At 62.0% G+C, this 18508-nt stretch overlaps 1 protein-coding gene across 3 annotated transcripts in view; it reads right to left on the reverse strand.

Moving 5' to 3' along the window:
• Positions 1-396: 396 nt before the first annotated feature.
• Positions 397-18508, reverse strand: part of ABTB2 (ankyrin repeat and BTB domain containing 2) — a 137709-nt gene continuing 119597 nt past the window's right edge. For 2 of the 3 annotated variants that reach the window (XM_036426666.2, XM_045577691.1), the window contains 14 exons: positions 13784-13936; positions 12387-12552; positions 10512-10601; positions 9899-10000; positions 7973-8069; positions 7668-7803; positions 5919-6148; positions 5601-5779; positions 5142-5247; positions 4867-4969; positions 4435-4525; positions 2426-2494; positions 1764-1877; positions 403-708 (listed from right to left, as the gene is read on the reverse strand). In XM_036426666.2, coding sequence (XP_036282559.1) covers positions 511-708; positions 1764-1877; positions 2426-2494; positions 4435-4525; positions 4867-4969; positions 5142-5247; positions 5601-5779; positions 5919-6148; positions 7668-7803; positions 7973-8069; positions 9899-10000; positions 10512-10601; positions 12387-12552; positions 13784-13936 — 1834 coding nt within the window. In that variant the 3' untranslated portion in view covers positions 403-510. Of the gene's footprint in view, positions 709-1763; positions 1878-2425; positions 2495-4434; positions 4526-4866; positions 4970-5141; positions 5248-5600; positions 5780-5918; positions 6149-7667; positions 7804-7972; positions 8070-9898; positions 10001-10511; positions 10602-12386; positions 12553-13783; positions 13937-18508 lie in introns of all 3 variants that reach the window. The other variant, XM_036426664.2, reaches the window with a different exon arrangement.

Below are 18508 nucleotides of genomic sequence, written 5' to 3' on the forward strand. Positions count from 1 at the left end.
AGAGGTTCAGAGACTGGACATGGAGGAAAAGTATTGGCTTTGGAATGATATGGCCTGGGGCCCAGACAGAGTGTTTATCCTATACATTCATAGGAAGCCAGGAGCCAGGGCCAGGCTGAGCTCACTGTGGTCCGAGGAGCATCCTGGACGCTGCTCAGAGCAGAGGGGAATCAGGATCAGCCGCCCGCCGCGGAGAGAAGGGGCGCACAGGGGCGCACGAGGTGAGTACACGGCGGCTCTCCGGGTGCAGAGGGCCCCCTGCTGGCCACAGCTGCCCTTTCCCGTTACTGGTTGAGCGGACAGCTCTGGGACCAAGGGGTTGAGGGTGCGGCTGCCTGGTGACAGGTGGCTCAGGGCACATCTTAACTACCCAAGGGCAGACAGACACCAGAGGGAGTCTGGGGGAGGAGAAACAGCTCCGTGTGCCTGGCTCCGAGAGGTCCTAGAACCAGCCCCGCAGGGGGGCTCTGGCTACACTGTGGTCCAGTGCTCCCACCTTCCCCACCCGCCTCACACGCGGGAGGTGATGTAGACGGAGTGCACGCGCTCGGCCAGCGTGCTCTGCAGGTCCTGCAGCGGGTCCAGGCCCTGCACCTTGCTGCTGCGGCCGTAGATGAGCTGCCGGAAGGAGTCCTGCTCCAGCAGGGCCTTCATGTGCTTCAGGAAGAAGCCCTCGCAGAACAGGGCCAGCTCCGGGGCGTTGTGGATCTGCGGAGACGGAGGAGGGGTGAGACCCACGGGCCAAGGCCTGGGGGAGGCACGCCCTGTCTGCAGCTTGAGGTGTCCTTCCCGCCCCCTTATCGGAGTTCCTTCCCGAAGCACCACCTTCAGGTTGGACTGCCGGGGTTCCAATCCCAGCTGCACCACCAGGAACGTCTCAGGCCTACTGTCCCATGGGGGTGTGTACTGAATGGCCTTATCCCCATTGGAGTGGAAGCTCCTACTAAGGCCAGGGACTGTCCACTGCCGGGTGGACATGAGGGGTCACGAGGCAGATGCTGAGGAACTTCTAACTCAGCCGATACCGAGGGATTGCTCTGGGCGCCAGGTTCCGAGGTCATCCCTGCACCGCGCTCTTAGAGCTGATGCTCTGCTCTGGGGGATCGGAGGAGCCAAGGTAACGGCACAGGCTCAGCGCCGGGAGGAAGCGGGTGGCAGCAGCAGCCTCGTGAGGAGCGTGGGAGGGCCCTCCCAGAGGAGCTGGAGTAGGAGCAAGCTGAGGAGACAGGTGGCATGTGGCGAGGGGGCATCAGTGGGGTGAGGGGGCCTCAGTGGGGTGAGGGGGCATTGGAAGAGATGTGGGCAGGGCCCCAGGGGCCTCGTGAAGCTTGGCGAGGGGTAGGATTTTAGTTAGCCTGGAGGCAGAGTGTAAGGAGGGGAGTGAGGGCGGCTTGTACACTGTGGGTGAGCGCCAGGAAGTGCGGAGGGGAGGCACCAGCAGTCAGAGGTAATGGTGGAAACGGTGCAGGGACAGGGCCTAGCTGTGGGAGTTTTTCTTTCAAAAACCAGATGTACCTAATTCCCGAGTCTGCCCAGGCGGTCATGCCGTTTGCTGGGATGGGGGAAGGTGACAAAGACCAGGGTGGGGAGAAAACCGAGGCCCTGTGGACTGGATCTGATTCAGGCCCCACACGCGGGAGCCATGCTGGTCTCCCACGCTGCATGGGCCCCACCAGACAGCAGTGACCTCCGGTTAGAGGGCGTCACCCTCCCTCTGCTCTGTGCACTGCCCGGGCGGAGCGGAGGGCTGTCGAGGGCCTCACCTTGGCGTACTTGTAGGTGTTGACGGCGCTCTCCACGCTGAGGGTCTGGGAGCACAGGATCTCGCAGTGCCTCTGCAGGGCGTCCAGCTGGAACAGGCTGGCAGCCGACAGCAGCTGTGGGGACAGAGCACCTTGGGCATGTGGGGCCAGGCCGGGGCCGCCCAAACCAGCAGGACACATCCCAGCGCCTCGGCTAATTTCCCTTCTAAGCCAGCCGAGTATTTGGTGGGACACCCGGTGGCACAGGACGGACAGGTGCTGGCTGGGATTCTGACCTTAGGAGGACTGCAACACTAAAGTAACGCTTTGTCCACAGGGCCTGGCCCGGTGCCCGGCGGCAGCAGGCCCGTTTTCTAAGCGGGAGGAGGTGAGGGGGAGGCCCAGCCATCTTCTAATCCTCCAGGGCCTACCGCCCCCACCGGGAGCCCCTTCCTAACCCCCGGTGTGGCCAGGAGGTCAGGCTCCCTGGGCATACCATTCCCCAGCCCCAGAAGGGCACTTCCTGTCACACAAAGAAGGACCAGCAGAGAAGCAGGAGGGCCTCGCAGAGGCACCTCCCTCCCCTCCTGTCTCCAGAGGCTGATGATGGGCTTGAGACCTGGCAGGTGCCCTGACAGGTGGGCACTGGGCCCTGTGCCCGACCGAGTTGGCCGGAGCCTCACCTCCAGGATGTCGGCGGTGGGGATGTGCATGGATTCCGTCCCTCCGTGGTACAGATACTGCATCATCATCTGCAGCGAGAAAGGCTGCGTGAGCGCCAAGTGGGACCCGAGTGCCCGTGTCCTCACCCGGCCCCCCGAGTGCCACTCCAGCTGCCCCCGTGGACCCCAGCCAGGCCCCCGTCTGCAGGTCCTCCAAATCCCTCTCAAGCTGAGATTCAGGTGTGTGTTTTCCGTGGAGAGCAACCTCAGAAGTCCAACCTCAGAAGACCTTCCTCTCCTGACTCCCATCAGCCAGGGCATCTCCCGTGCCCGGGAGGGAAGATGTCTTCCCAGCCGGACACTGAAGCCCGAGGAGAGAAGCTGGCGTGGCTTAGGCCACTCAGGCCCCGTGACTCCCACACCAGAGCCCTCCCAGGGCACTAGGTACCCTGTTGATCACCTCCTTTTACCTAAATTCTAAATACGGGGCTGGGAGGGAGGTGGGCTCTGAGGGGATGGCAGTCCAGCCGGCTATCCTCAGAAGCCGGGACTCCTCGTGGAGGTGAGAGCCAGATCTGCGCCCTCCTGGAGCTGTTCCCCTTGGAAAGAATGTACAGAGCCTCTGGAGAGCCTCCGGAGTCGGCCCGAGGGCACCTAGCTGGTGGGCCAGGAGGGGAGCTCCATTCAGGCCTGCTGAGGCCTGAGTGACAGCCCGGCCCTCCCGCTGCAGCCTGGGGACGTTCCCAGCTGGAAGAAGGCAGTGTCCCGGGCTGGCTGAAGAAACAGCTCCAGCAGGGAGCTGGCAAGTGTGTGAGTAAACAGCCCCGGCCGCACAGTCAGGCTCTGTTTGGACGGGCCCCAGGCTGGGAGAGGCACCACGGGGTCTAGGGAAGGAGCCCAGGGAGGGGGCCTGGCCAGCCTCATGTCAACCCAGAGCAGGCCCGGGAGACACGAGTCCCTCCCCCTGAGGAGTGGGGCTCCATGGTGATCTCTGCACAGCACATAGTGCCTGCCCCTCACCATCTGGGCAGCAGCCAAAACCAGCGGCCCAGGGCTGGGGATGGAGCAGGTGGGCAGGAGAGATCTCCCAGGATTCTTTGCTAAAAGACGGCCTCAGGGCAGCCCCTCGGCAAAAGGGGCCCCAGGGCGTGGGCTGGGAGCGTGCTCCTGGCCTGGAAGGCAGTCCCTGCTGCATGTGGAGAGCTGGGGGCAAGGCCCAGCCATCTGTGCTGCCTGGAGGGCACGAGGATGCAGAGTCCACAGGAGCCACACCAGAGCTGCTCCCTCGGGGCCTTGCTGGGGGCTGGTGGCCGCAGGCGGAGGGGGATGGATTTGCACAGCCTGGCACTCCCCATTTCAGATGGGGCTTCTGGGAGACTGGCCTCCCCTTTAGGTCGCCAGCCTGTGCGGTGCTGGGCCAGGACCCCCACACTCCTTGCTTCTGGACCTCAGTCTAGAGACTTGCAGCCAGAGACCTGCAGTCGCCACTTTCCAGAAAGCTCTCAGCTGGGGTTCGGCTGAGGTCCCAGCCTGTCTCCTGACCTCGCCTGGCAGCCAGCTGTGCAGCTTCCATTATGCAACCTCTGCTGCTCTCCAAAGCGCAGAGATCAAAAGACCTGCCCTCGCTCTCCACTGCAGGATGGACTCCTGCCCTTCTCTGCTCGGCCAGCCGACTGAGTTCCCACACGTGTGACCACCACCCACCTCGGAGGTCGGGGTGCTTGCTGCCTGTGGTTCTGCGTTGCCAGCAGGCGCTTGGGCCCCCTCCCTGCTGGGGGAGCTCCCTGAGGCCAGAGGCTCGCACACGGGGCGCGTCTGTTCTCACACGTGTCAGTGTGCTGAGACCCCTCGCCAAGGGCTCAAGCCCAGCACCTGAGGTAGGCCCTCACACTGCAGACAGCCACCATGAAACAGCTACCGTGGCCTGGATGCTCTGGCCTGGCCCCGATGCAGCAGGATACGGGCTGCAGTGGAAGGCTGTGACTGACGCGCGGCCGCCCCCCGAGCGTGCAGCCCTGAGACCCACCCACCTGGAAGATGTGGTACTTCATGTCGCTGATCTCGATAGTTTTGCTGCTGTCGCCATCTTGTTCTGATTTATTGGTCATCAGCGTCTTGAACCTGGAGCAAGGGGACGAAACAGGTGGACGTGACTTCCCGTCACGGTGCGTGATGGCACCATCCATCACGGGGAGACGGAGCGATTTAAAAATGACTGCCGCGCTCCCGGAGTGATTCTCATTGAGTGACACTTCACGTCACCCGGCTGACTGCTGGGGCCAGCCCCGCTCTGTCCCCACCGGAATGACCATGATGCCCATGGCCAGGAGATGGACTTTTCGTTCCAGAATATTTGTTTTCTAATAAAGACGATGACCTCAGTGCTCTCGGCCCCGTGTCCCCTGTGGGCGGGTGGGCGGGCGGGCAGGCGGAGGGGGCTCTGGGATGCATGTTGGACCCACCTGTTGGACGCCGTCACCAGCAGGACTTTATGTGCATAGAACAGCTTGCCCTCCACGAGGAAGGTCACATCCGACATCTCCTTGTTGTTCAGAAAGTGGGGGTCTGTGCGAAAGGGGAGGAAGGAGGGAGATGACCCAGGAGCCCACCTCCAGGGCGCGAGGGGGTTCAGAGGGAAGAACAGAAACAGGCCAGGCCCTGGCCGCGGGGAGAGGAGAGCAAAGGCGCGAGGGAGGGTGATGAAGGCCGGAGGCAGGGCTGGCAGGTGGCGCCTCACCTAGTCGGGCGGGCAGGGTCTTGCGGATCTCAGGGATGCTGGGAATGGGGCTGTTGCCGTAGCAGTGCGTGAAGATGGCGGCCAGCTGCTGGATGACCGAGTCGTTCTGTGGGGAGGCAGAGAGCCCATTAGCCCGCTTGCCGGGGCGTGTATGCCAGGCTGATTTCAAAAGCTCGGGATTCGAGCAGCCGCTGTCCTCTGTTCCTTCTGGACCTGCCTCAGCACACGAGGATGCCTGTTCCTTCACCCCAGCTTCCCCAAATGGCTCTTCTGGCCAGCCTCCGGCCCAGACAAACGCGTGGCCTCTGCCCTCGGCAGCCAGGCAGCGCGAGTGTGCGTGGGGGTGTCCCCATATCTATGCCATGGTCAGTATGTGTGTCTACGTGTCTGGCTCAGGGCTGCGGGCTCTGGAGTGCAGGCCTCCTGAGCATGGGGTGGGACCTGCCCGGCGACACCCACCTTGCTGGTCTTGAGGATGGTGAACATGAGCTGCAGGCCCTCGGTGACCAGCTCCTCGTTGTACTCCTCCTCCTTGAGGGAGCCGAAGTCCCGCAGGAGGCTCTGCACCACGGAGTACCGCGACTGCGAGAAGGAGGTCCTCAGCGACTCGATCCACACGTGCAGCTTCCAGGGGACGCCTGGGCGGGCGAGAGGCCGCAGTCACTCCCTGTGAGCTCTCCCGACAGACCCCCGAGCCCGCCCCCACCGGCCCCTTTTCTGGAAGGCTGTCAGAAGAGCAGAACATGTGTGTGTACGCACGCACGCCCCGGGCCTCACCCAGCGCCCTCAGCTCCATGGTGATGTCCACGTAGCCGTGCTCCGCGCTGTAGTACATGGCCTCCTGCAGGGCCTTCGTGCGGGTCCGGCTCAGCCGCACGGGCCCCTCGCCGCCGCTGCCCTGGCTGGACGCATCGCTTTCCTCCACGCCCTCGGCCAGGATCTCCTCCAGGGACAGCACGTCCGCCTTGGCCTGCTGCGGCTGCGTCAGGAGCTTCCGCAGGACGTTCCTGTGGGCCAGCGACCGAGGGGAGGATGTCTGAGGTCCCGCCACGGCCTGGAGGCTGCTCTGGGACACCGCGCACAAAGCACTCATGATCTTGCCCACCAAGCAGGTGGGACCGAGGGATGGGGGGGAGAGGGGTCCCAGTGCCTCTCGGCCCCAGCAACTGAGGGAGGCGGCGGGGACCCCTCCCTCCTGCCATCCTGGTATTGCTGAGTCCTGGGCTCGGGCCCAGCAGGCTGCCGTCCTGGCTGTGTGCCCTCAACCAGGTTGCTCCACCTCTGAGGCCTGACTGCTTGTCTGCAGACAAGGCGCCGAGCACCCTCTCCAGGAGCTCACCCAGGGCCAGTGACAGCCTCAATGCAGAGCTGACCCACAGCAGTCCGAGACGGCGTCCGGCCTTACACGAGTGTCCGCAGCACAGCCACGCGCATACGGACTCCCTCCCGTTAACAAGAACGTGAAGACGAGTGTTCCACAGAATTTGTTCACGTACGAACGTGTAGAACATCAGGCTCTAAGGAGCACGTCCCCCTACACTTGCCACTGCAGCCTGTGAGGTCGGGTGAGGTCCCGTGAACACTCATTAGGGGAGATGCACACAACGGGAGGCCCCGACCCCTGGTTCCAGGCCCCAGGTCCTGTCACGTCCTGAGGCTCAGGCCTGGGGCGGCTGGGGCAGGGCAGGGCCAAGGTCCCTGGGGGCTCACTTCCTCCTCACACCCCTCCCCACTCTGATGGAGGCCAGGCTGTGCCAGGCAGCCCAGCTCACAGCCCAGAGACCCCTGGCAGGACCGGGGTCACTCCAGAGAGTGAGGCAGGTGAGGAGGCTGCGATGGGGGAAATACAGGCGCCGGGTCGGTAGAGGGGCCGTGATGTGCAAGCTGGTCGCTGAGGGCGAGGATGGCTTAGGGGGTGAGGGTGGGGGCAGGAGCAGCAGGTGCAGAGGGAAAGTGGGGGAGCAGACCGCAGAGAGGGCACCGTCTGGCTTTGAGGTCAGTGTGTGGAACGGGAAGCAGGTGTCCACCTGGCCTCTTCCTCCTAATCACCTCCTTCCCGTCTCCCTCTGCTCCCCGGGAGCAGCCTAACGGCTCTGCCCTCAGCCTGCTGCCGCCCGTCACACCCCTGGGCAGGCGTGGCCCCCCACGAGCCCTGCCACCATCTGCCCCGGGCAGGACGTGACTTCCCAGAGCCCCGGAGCCTGTGGTGGCCGAGCCATCTGCTGGGTGGAACCGTCGGGAGCCGCTTGGCTCCAAACCTCCACCGAGCATGGAAGGGCCGAGGCCCAGCAGCGGCCCCACAGTCACAGGGCAGAGTCCAGGGAACCGAGACCTGCCTGGGGCGTCTGGAACCTCAGGCTCCGGTCCCCAGGCTGCAGGGGCCCTCCAGCTTTGGGGCCCTGGGCCAGACCCCCTTTCTGGTCTGGTGAGATTTCCAGCCACGCCCTTCGCTCCCCACTGGGGAACCCTGGCTCCCGGGACCTGGCTTGTGCCCTCACATCACGGGGGCGGGGGCCCAGCGGGTACCTGTGGCCGTGGGCCGCCGAGTAGCTGAAGCAGTTCATGTCCTCATGGAGGGAGGAGGCCATGCCGTTGGCCTCGAGCACGCTGAGGAGGGGGTCGGCGCCGCGGCTCAGCAACAGGCTGACCAGCTCGTAGTTCCCTGAGAGACAAGGCGGACTGAGCGTGTGCCCACCACGCACCGAGCGCAGCCAGGCAGCCAGAGGGCCCCGAGGAGGGTTTTGGGCTCACCCCAGGGGTCCCTGTGCATGGGTGACAGTGGGAGGGGCAGCGGGGCCCTTGCTGGGCGGGGCAAGGCAGTGTGTACCCACCAGCCGCAGAGGCGAGCTGCAGGGGCGTCTCCGCGTAGCTGTCCTCGCCGCTGTTCACCGCCGAGCCCTCCACGTGGGCACCGGCGTCCAGCAGCAACTGTGGGGGCACAGGGAGGGCATGTTAAGTGTGGGGGGCCGGAGGGGGGCTTGTGCCTCAGGAGGCTGCGGAGTTGGACTCCACCCAGCTCACCAGCAGCCGAGGAACCAGAATGGCAGAACTCCAGGTTCCGCTCAGGGCTACGAGTTTCTAGAATCTTCGCCTTCACCCTGGGGCCTTGGACCAGGCCTCTAAGCTGTGGGACCTCGGAGCTATGCCTGCAGGGACCCTCCGAGAACTCATGCAGAGAAAGCATTGCCTCCCCTCCCCAATCTGCTGAGGGAAACGAAGGCTCTGGGAGGCAGCAGGGATGGTGGGGAGGCCTGGGTGTCAGAGTCCGAAAGAGCCGAGTGCAGGCAACTCCACTCTGGGCCTCAGTCTTCCTCATCTGGAAAATGGGAGGGGGTCGCTCGCAGCATTGTTGGGGATTAAGAGAAATGGGGCGCCCCTCTCTGTAGGGGCTCAGTCACCGGTGGATCTGAGGAGGGAACTGGGGGGGCTGGGCACCTCCTTGCTGTGGAGACACCAGGAGGCCTCCCCCTCTGGGCAGGCCTTGCCAGGGCCAGGGGCAGGGTTAACAGATACCAGGCAGTTCCAACTGAGCTGGGCCAGCGTTGCCTTGGGCAGGGGTGGCGTCTGCACTGCTCCACCAGGTGACTTTGAGCTTCGTCTCACCTTTCCTGACCGGCTGCTCTGGAGGGAGCCACCTCCCGTCTCCTTTCCCCTCCCCTCTTCCCTGCAGGTTTCTGGAGACCAAACCCTCCTCAGAGCCCATGCTTGCAGTCTGGGGAAACCCCGCCTGCCTCTCACCTGGAGACCAGGTAGGGGGCGGGGCTGACCTCAGCCTCCTCTGCAGTGTGTACAGAGTGGGGATGCCGTCAGCAGGGACCATTGTCAGCGAGAAACCAGTCAGGCACCAGTGCCAGAGCCGTGCATCAAAGTGGTGGAAGCGGGGCACTGCCCATTGGGCGAAACTGGGCACCAGACCAGGCACGCCTGGGCTAGGCTGGCACTGCTCAGGTGCTTAGGAGGCAGCAACGGAAAAGCAGGCAGGATGTGGCAGCCAGCCTGGGACCCACCAGCTCCTGAGTGCCCCCTACAGGCCAGGCTGCAAGGATGATGGTAAACAGGCTGGACATGGCCCTGCCCTCAGAGGACTGACTCTCACTCCAGTGGACAGTGAGGTGTTAAATGAACTCCTGGGAAGCAAAGGAGCCTGGGAGTCGAGTGGCAGTGTAGCTGGTGCCCGGCTGGGTTCGATGCTGCTCTGCCCACAGCTTCCCTTTCTAGGCCCGAATCCACACCTGCCACAGCTACTGGCCAAGGTGGCCAACCATGTGGCTTAGCTCGACATTGAGCCATGCCAGTCGGAGTCCCGCCTCAGGAAAGTGGCACTCTGGGCGGCGAACGGGCAGAGGCAGACCTGGGAGGGCGCGGTGACCCAGAGGCAGCTCTGGGGGCGGGGGGTGGGGGGGCAGGGGTGGTTCGTGAGGGAGTAGAAAAAGTGAGGGGTCGGAACGATGGCGGAGAGAGCACAGCACATGTGCACAGATTCCAACGTGCCTGGAGACTCACCCAGAGGCACAGAAGTGCCAGGCAGGCCTGGACTGCTTGGACCTGGGCCTTGTTCCTGACCCCCCCCCCCCCAATCCCCACCCCCATCCTCACACAAAGCCCTCTCCTCCAGACAAACCAGGTGGGGCCCTGCCTGCTGAGCAGGTACTTAAGCAGCACCTCTGTATCCCAGCTCCGAGGCAATGGCTCATGGTGTGAGGCTGCGGCTCTGCTTGGGGCCCAGCCCACAGCACCGCACGCCTGTAGGAGCTCACCTGGACCACAGAGATGTGTCCGTGCAGCACAGCGAATGTCAGCGCCGTCCAGTGCCGGCTGTCGGGGTGAATGGAGGGGTGCCTGGGAGAGTTGCTAGGAACCTGGGGAAAGATCAGTCAGTCAGTGTTTCCTGGGTGAGTGACAGTCCCGGGCACCTGAGTGAGCGAAGGGGGTACCCTGCGGGGATGGTGACTAGGACTGAACTCGGGTGCTTTCCACGTTCCATTGGTAATGTCTGCCTGGAGCACCCTGTGGACAAGGCTCAAAAGGATGCTCGATTAGTGATGTCTGCCCTGGGCAGAGGGAGCACTTGATGCCTCAGAGGAAGGCAGAGCCAGAAGCTCTTGGGGGTGGGGATTAGGTTGATAAAAGGTAAAAGATGCCAACAGGATGGTGGCCATTCTCTCCACTCAACTCCCCCCCTTAGCACCCTCCTCTCAGAAAGCCCAAATCTTTGCCAACTGTGATCTCCATGCACTTTGGATTTCCATCCTGAGACACCTCTACCCAGTTGTTCAAAACGCTGCACCCAGCACGCAGCACGGCTGGTGGAGACCCCGTGGCGCTCCCTTGCTGGGTTGGGGCCTGTGTGCGGCTCTGGGGCTTACGCACCTGGATGTCCAAGTTTGCTCCCGCGTCGATCAGCATCTGGACCATGGCTTCGTCCCCAGCCGCACAGGCGTACATCAGCGGCGTCATCCCCTACGGGAACCGAAGGCAGAAGCGAAATGATCAGGAAGCAGAATGGGGGTACGTATTCCACAGGCCTGTGCCCCAGAACCACAGAGCCAGGGGTCCTGCTTCCCCCGCTGCTCATCCGAGTGACACTGTGCCCTGTGCCGGCCCCCTGGGGCCTGCGGGCACCTGGAGGGGAAGGAGGGGCGTTTGCATGAGCACGCAGGACCCCCTGATGCTGACGAGCACAGGCCGTGGGGCCGGACGCAGGTGCCATGGGGAGCTGTAAACCTCGTATGCAAGTTACCCATACCCCATCTGTGCCTCCGTTTCTTTATCTTTTTTTTTTTTAATTTAATTTTTAAAATGTTTTTTTTTTATTGGTTTTTAGAGAGAAAGGAAAGGAGAGGAGGAGAGGGGGAGAGAGAGAAAGATCGGTTGCCTCCTGCACTCCTCCCACTGGGCATGGAGCCAGCAACCCGAGCATGTGCCCTGACTGGGAATCAACCGTGACCTCTAGGTGCATGGTCCAACGCTCCACCAACTGAGCAGTTCCTGCATCTTGGGAACGGGAAGAGCATTCCTCAGAGGGTTGCTGTCAAGAGCGTGGGTTACTCAGTGCAGATTGCTTACTGCAGGGCGGCACTGCCTCGCCTGAGCTCAGTCACTAACGGCCCTGTCACTGCGGCTGCATTCAGCGGCCACCGCCCCGCCAAGGGGCCCTGTGTGTGCCAATCACTGTGTGACTGGTTTACATGCATTTCCTCCTTTAATCTCTTTTTCTCCGTGACACCCCCAGCTATTATCCCCATTGTACAGGAGAGGGGCAGAGAGGGGGGTTAACGTGTCCACGGCCTCACACGAGGACACAGAGCCGGTCTGTGAGGCTCACCCTCTGCAGCATCTCCCAGAAGGTGGAGAGGTTTCCTGTAACACCCGTGCTCCTGAGACGCTCGGAGCTCTCCCGGAGCTGAGCCCCCACCCCCCTACCTCCGGGGTTCGGGTGGGTGGTGCACGGGCTGCCTCCTGGCCGGGACCTTCTCCGGGGCCAGTAACAGCAGAGGCCACGGTGGAAAGAGTTATTCCTCAGCTGGATCCTGGCAAGCACTCGCCTGGAGCCCGCGCTGTTATTTATTAGGTTATTTGTGTGTAGACAACATCTCCTTGCCTCATAAATCCTTGCCTCGTGCCCAGAGATACAGCAATGGCCTGAGATTAATCATGGGCAACAGGGCTGTTTACCCACAGATCGCTGTGTAAATACCGAGGCCGAGGGACATGCAGGACCGGGCATTCGGAGGAAAGCCAACTCGAAAATTTGGCTTTGTTTTATCTCTTCCCTCCCCCCGACACACATACACACATCACACACACACACACACACACACACACACACACACACGCCTGGCTATTCTCCTCCACACATCTGTACGCGATTTGGAGTTTACAGCAGGCTCGGAGCCCTGTGAGGGGAAACTCCCTGTTCTGTGCTGGGCCGTCTCTACTTCAGGACCATAAAGCGGCTGATTAATAGACCCCAGGGATCATCGTCGTCGTCAGCATGTGGACAGCAAAACCCAGAATGACCGCTTGCTGAGCACTGACCACGTGCCAGAGGCCAATTCTCACCGTAACCCTCTGGGCAGGCACGTTATCCCCATGGTAGGGATATGGAGGCTCAGGCAGGAGCTTGTCAAAGGCCATGCTGTGACTTGGCACCCAAGCCCAGGTGTGTGTGAGGCTGGGCCTTGAGAGGAAGACCCCCCCCCCCCCCCGTCCCCAGCTGCCTGCACAGAGGCGCTCTGAACGCACCTGGTCGTCCATGGTGTTGACGCCGTCGGGGCCCAGGGCCGCGATCGCCTGGTGGATGAGGTCCGTCCTCCCGCAGTTGAGCATGCGGAAGCCCAGGTCCTGGCTGAACTTCTCGGTAGCCGCGCGGGCATCCAGCCGCCGGAAGGAGCTGAAGCAGCACTCTGGTCTGCGCGGGAGAGACGGACCTGTGTGAGCGTGACCGTGTGCGGACGCTCCACTGGGACACCCCTCGCGAGGAGCTGGGACACAGCTGTGCCCGCGGACATGTTGGCAGACGGGCGGGCGGGAAGGACTGGAGCTAGCAGGTGGAACAGCGGAGACGGGCCTGGCCGTGCTTGGTGACACGGGCACACACATGGCTGCTGGTCTGTGGCCGGGTCACAGACGTGCTTGGCACTCCGGGGAACGGGCCACGGCCCAGAAACGAAGAGCCCTCTAGAAGGATCTATGGGGGCTGCCCGAAGAGCCTGGCCTGGGCCGGGGCCACGAGAAGGCATCTCTGGGCTCCTAGCATGGTGTGGTGGCCAAGTCCCAGTTCTTAGCATCACCTTCTCCCCTCGAGGCTTCTTGGTGAGGCCAGAAGGACTGAAATGAGTGGGAACTGCCCAAGCCCCACTGCAAAAGAGCCCCCATACCCAGGGAACTCCCAGGAAACCCAGCATCTCCCCCGGGCCCCGCGGGCTTCCAGAGGGCGGCTGGGCCTGCAATGTGTGAGGCCACGGTGCCGAGAGTTTAACTTCCAGAAGGAGATGGGGCATCCGCTGGGAAGACAGAGGAGGCCATAACTAGGGTCTGGGCCGGTCAAGAATAGCAACAAAAGCTTCAAGGCTCTTGCGGGCCAAGCATGGCCACACGACCTCCCCTGAGACCGGGAGACCCCTCCGAGAGAGGCACATCGGGATGGAAACGAGGATCCCTCCCTGGGGCCACATGGACCTGCGTTCAAATCGGGGCACAGCCAGCAGGCTGACTGGGTGTCTCGGGGCAAATCATCTCAGCTCCCCTCCCTGAGACGTGAGCGTTAGAATAGCTCCTTCTTCTCTACGACTGTCATAGGACCGAGCCATGCACGTCGAGGAAGGCTCTGCGCCGTGCCTGCACTAGGACGTGCTCAGGAAAATGGCAGTTACAGCAAGAGAGGAGGGGACCCACTTCTGCCGCCCCCAAACACCCCGGAGAGCCAGATGGCGGGTGAGAGCTTTCCTGCCCTAACCCCGGGGCCTGGGCACCAGACGCACGGCTGCAGGAGAGGCACCCTCAGAGCAGGCACTCTGACAGGCCGCAGTGTCCGCGCCGCCCCTCCCAACCGCCAGGAGTCGGGGGAGGGGTGGCCAGGGGTGCAGGGAGCTGGGGCCACCCCGCCTCGCCGCCCCCACCCCCACCCCCCAAGCCCGTACTTGAGCTGCCGGGGCTCGCAGTCCAGGCCGGGCAGCAGCAGCCGGGCGGCCTGCCGGAGGTCACCGCTGTCCACGGTGAGGCTTCGCCGGTGCTCCGCGTAGGTGACGGCCACGCGCATCCACTCCATCAGAGGCGGCAGCAGCATGAAGGGCCTGGAGGAGGCAGCAGAGAGAGGGTCAGGCTCTTGCCTTTCACCAGGGCACACCGGACCACGGGCACTCCGAGTTCCCAAGCCCACCGGCCCGTTCCTGCCTCCTCCTGAGCACCAACCAGCTCACCTCTGCCCGTCCAGATACCGCTGATCCTTCAAGGCTCAGCTCCAGACCCCTCCCCAGGTCCCTGTCTCCAAGGGAACAGTCCCCTCCTGCTCCCGGATCCCCCAGAACTCTCTTCCCACAGCCAGCGTGCCTCTTCCTGCCTGGACGCTCCCTCATCTCTGATCCCTCCAAGCCGTGCCCAGCACGGGGCTGCCCACGCAGGTCCTCAGGAGACATGGGCTGGGGGACCAGCGGACGGCTGAGCATCGGGAACTCGGTCTAACGCACCCAGGTCCTCAGTTCGGGGCCAAGCCCCGTTTCTGCCCAGAAGAGACGGCACGTAACTGCCAAGAGCGTGGTGCTCACGCATCCGAGTGGGAAGCCAGGAATCCTTGGGAATGTGCAGATTCTATAAGGACCAACAACCCGTTTGTGCATTACCCATTGGATTACAAGTGCCCATTTGAATTCCCCCCCAAATAGTTCCTCCGTGATAATGCTACAAGGCAAGCTCAGCGGCACCCTGGTATGTGAGTCCTTCGCATCGAGGGGAAGGTTTCATGGAGACCACCAGCACCGGGGAAGAACGTGTACCGTGTTTCCCCGAAAATAAGACATCCTCCGAAAATAAGACCTAGCGCATGGAAAGATAAGACACTCCCTGAAAATAAGACCTAGCACAACTTTGGGAGAAAAAATTAATATAAGACACTGTCTTATTTTCGGGGAAACAGGGTAGGTGAGGGAAGAGTCGGTGGATTTGCCAGCCACCCTTCCCCATCGCGGCCAACGGCCAAGACAAAGCCCCAGGTGGCACCTTCCGGCCGCATGCGGGGAAACCAAGAGGGGACTTGGGAAGGCAGGGAGTCCAGTCAGGTGGTGCCGCGATTCATTCTGATCCGGGCCCCTCGGAGCCTGGCACATGGAAAGAACTCGGCATCGGTAACCTCGGGGGACGGGCCCATTTGGCCTCCAGTTCCCCACAGACAAGCTCTGTGTCCTCCTCGGAGCCACTCCTGGCGGCTCCTTGAGCCATCCCAGTAATCCTGTGGGCGTCCAATTCCCTGCCTTAGGTCTCTTCCTGCTCAAAACACCCGGGGTGGTTTCTGCTCTCTGAACAAACACGGATGAATATTTCCAACATGCTGACTCCCCCCGGGGCAAGGTGGTTCCTCTGCCTCCGGGGCGGTGGCTGGTGGCCGCCTGCCCACAAACAAAGCCGCCAGCCCCAAAACTGACCTCTTCAGGCCTTTCTCCGTGGCCTCCCTGCCCCGGGCCTGCGGTCCATGGGAAAGTGAAATGACAAGCAATTCCTGGGCTATCTCGGTAACGTGCTGCCTTTGGCCTGTGGGCTCCTGGTCACTGCTTCCTTTCCAGTAATGTCAAGCCCCCTGGGCACGCGGAGAAGCGCTGGCCCGCTTTGGACGTTCTGGAAAATCCCCATAAAAACTCCCTGGGCCGCAGCCGTGCCCTGACTCCAGGGTGAAGGGCCCGGAGAAGCAGGGCTGGGAAGGGCTGATGTTTGCACTGTCCCCGTCACTACGAGGTGCTCCCTCCAAAGGAAGAGGCCGCCTCCCTCGTCTGCCTTCCCCTAGGCTGTGCCCAGCGCGAGCCTTTCAGTGCCAGAGTGCAGTGTTGGCAGGGCCAGGGCCCGAGTACAACCTGCAGCTGCTCCCCGAGCTTCAGTCTCAGGATCCCCTTCGATCTCGAGGCCCCTTAAGAGCTTTTTTATTTTTATTTTTTTAATATATATATATATATATTTTACAGAGAGGAAGGGAGAGGGATAGAGAGTTAGAAACATCGATCAGTTGCCTCCTGCACGCCCCCTACTGGGGCTGTGTCCGCAACCAAGGTACATGCCCTTGACCGGAATCGAACCTGGGACCCTTGAGTCCACAGGCGGTCACTCTATCCACTGAGCCAAACAGGTTGGCCCCTCAAGAGCTTTAGTTCGTGTGTGTTATTCCATTGGTAACTACTGTATCAGGAATTAAAACTGAGAAAACAGTACAACATCTGAAGGCACAACCTCAGACCTCATCAGACACCAGTGAGAACGTAACACAACAGCGTGTCACATGCCTCCAGGAAACTCTCCTGGACCCTCGTACGACATCGGGAGTAAAAGGCACGGAACATGTTACAATGCAAATCATCTTGGCCCAGCGAGCTCCCGGAAAGTCTCCAACACCCCAGGGCTCCCTGGCCCGTTCGCCCAAGGTCATAGAGCAGGCTCAGCAGCAACATGGAGACCAGACCCACATGTCAGGAATCGGCTTCTCTTCATCTCTCTTTAAATTAATCTTTTCGATGAGCCCGAGTCTCTCAAGCCAATGGCCTCAGAAGGCCCTTCAGCAGGACCAGGTCTGCAAAAGCCATTTTCCCTCTTAAAAAAAATGGAAAGAGAATAAACTTCTTAAGGCCTTGGTTTTAAGAGGTCCCTGCAGCCTGGAAAAAAAAGCCCAAACCCTGCCCCACTCAGCAAGCATATGATTTATTGGGATTACAGTCCTATAAGCGGCGTCTTAACAACACAGAACAGGAAACACCTCTGACTTCCAGCTCAAAGGAGGCTCTGTTCTTTGGGGAGGTGGGCAGCGGCCTCGGGGAAAGACTCAGGTTGGCAGATGGGCCCCGTGAGCCCCAGGCATAGGGCCCCGCGCCTCCACCCCCCACCCGCAGGCTGAGTCCGGGCCAGCAGCTATGTGCCCGCCCACGAGGATGTGCGTAGGATACTGGGCAGGACCCGGATGTGCCCACTGGCTGGGCAGGGCCTCGAGACCTGGCGGAGCTCGGCCCTGAGAAAACTGGGCTGCGGTTTCTTAACTCCCACCTTGGGCTGGGAGCACAGAGGGCTCCGGGGTGCGGGCAGGCCTGGCTCCCAGGCCAGGAGGGTTTGGGGCGGTCCAGGATGCCTACGGCTGGCTCCTGGACAAGGTTTCCCCATCACCATCTCAGCACAGCCCGAGCTGGGAGCACCCTTAGCACCGCACAGGGACCAGCCCAGCGGCTGCCAATGAGGATCAAGGGAGGGGGTGGCCAGGGTGTCTGCTGGAATCCTTCCGATGACTTGGCCCCACCTTCAGTGGGCGCCGCTGCAGGCCCCGGAGGGGGGGGGGCTGCCCACAGCAATCACCTTCGCACGGACCTTGCTGCTCCCACGCCCCTCCCCGCCGTGCCCTCCGGGGCTGGGTGGCGGAACCCGCGGAGATGCCACAATGTCCCCAGTCCAATGACGGCACAGACAGAGGCTGCTCCGGGAAGGTCAAGGTCCCGAGAGCCGCCGCGGCCACTCACCGAGCTGAAATGTCGGCAGAGAACAAAACCAGCGCTGTCCCGCCGAAGTCAGACTGGATGCCCAGAACAAAGGAGGCGATGCTAGTCCAATTCACATCTTGGGACTCATTATTTTTCTAGAGTTGCTTGGTCAAACCAGAATGCTTTGGCTCAGCTGGCGTCAGAGCTGGGCAGGCATCTTCCTTCTGACCCCCAGGCCTATGTCCCCCAGCAGCCGCTGCCTCAGAGCCTGGAGCTACCCCCGCCCCCTGCCTCCCCAATCGCTTTGGGGACAGGTGACTTCTCTTAGAGCCGGGGCGTAGGGCTTTCTATGGGGAAAAGACACTTTTCTTATTAAAGCTCATCTGGTACAGATTAGAGGCAGTAGATAAACTCACTTGTCCACAGACGCACACGGATATAAATTTAGAATACAGTCAAGCCGGGACCAGCTGCCTGCGACTTCCCTGCCTGGGCCCGGGGACTGCCCTTCAGGCCCCAGAGGAGCCGAAAAGTGAGCACTGGGATGGGAGGTGGTGTGTGTGACCATCGGGATGTCCTGGACAGGCCCCTGGGCATCCAGGACTAACAGACGAACACTAACCACTGCTGCTCACGGAGCATCTGCAGAGCACCCGGCTCGTATGCTTCTGGGCTCGCTGACTCCTGTCTACTGTACGAAGCAGGTACTGTGACCGCCCCGATCGGACACATGGGGACACTGAGGCCGGAGAGTGCAGTTAGCGGCCCGAGGTCATGCTGAGCCGGTAAGTGGCTGAGCTGGGATGTGACCCCAGGCAGAGTGCCCGCCCCTCGACAGTACACTCCGCTGCCACCCAGCCGCGCCGATCGGCCTGCCTTCCACGCCGGGCCCTGCCCCTCCACCTTCCTCTCAGGGGTGAGGAGCATCAGGCACAGCGATGATATAATCTGTCACCCAAATTATATTTCCCGTTGAGAGGGAAAAGGGGTGCTGTCACCAACAGCACCAGGACAGCAGGTGCAATGAGAGCCGTCTCAGGCAAACGGAGCATCTGGTCACCCTGGTGTGAGGGCACCTGAGTGCCAGGCAGTGGGAGGCCGGCCCTGCCCACCCCCCTGGAGCAGGTCTCCTCTCTCCCTCCAGCTAAGGGCATCCTCACAGCCCTCAGCCCATCTCGTTATTAGTTTATTCGTTTGGCTTTTGTC

The sequence above is a fragment of the Pipistrellus kuhlii genome, unplaced genomic scaffold, assembly GCF_014108245.1.
Source record: "Pipistrellus kuhlii isolate mPipKuh1 unplaced genomic scaffold, mPipKuh1.p scaffold_m20_p_9, whole genome shotgun sequence".
NCBI lineage: Eukaryota > Metazoa > Chordata > Mammalia > Chiroptera > Vespertilionidae > Pipistrellus > Pipistrellus kuhlii.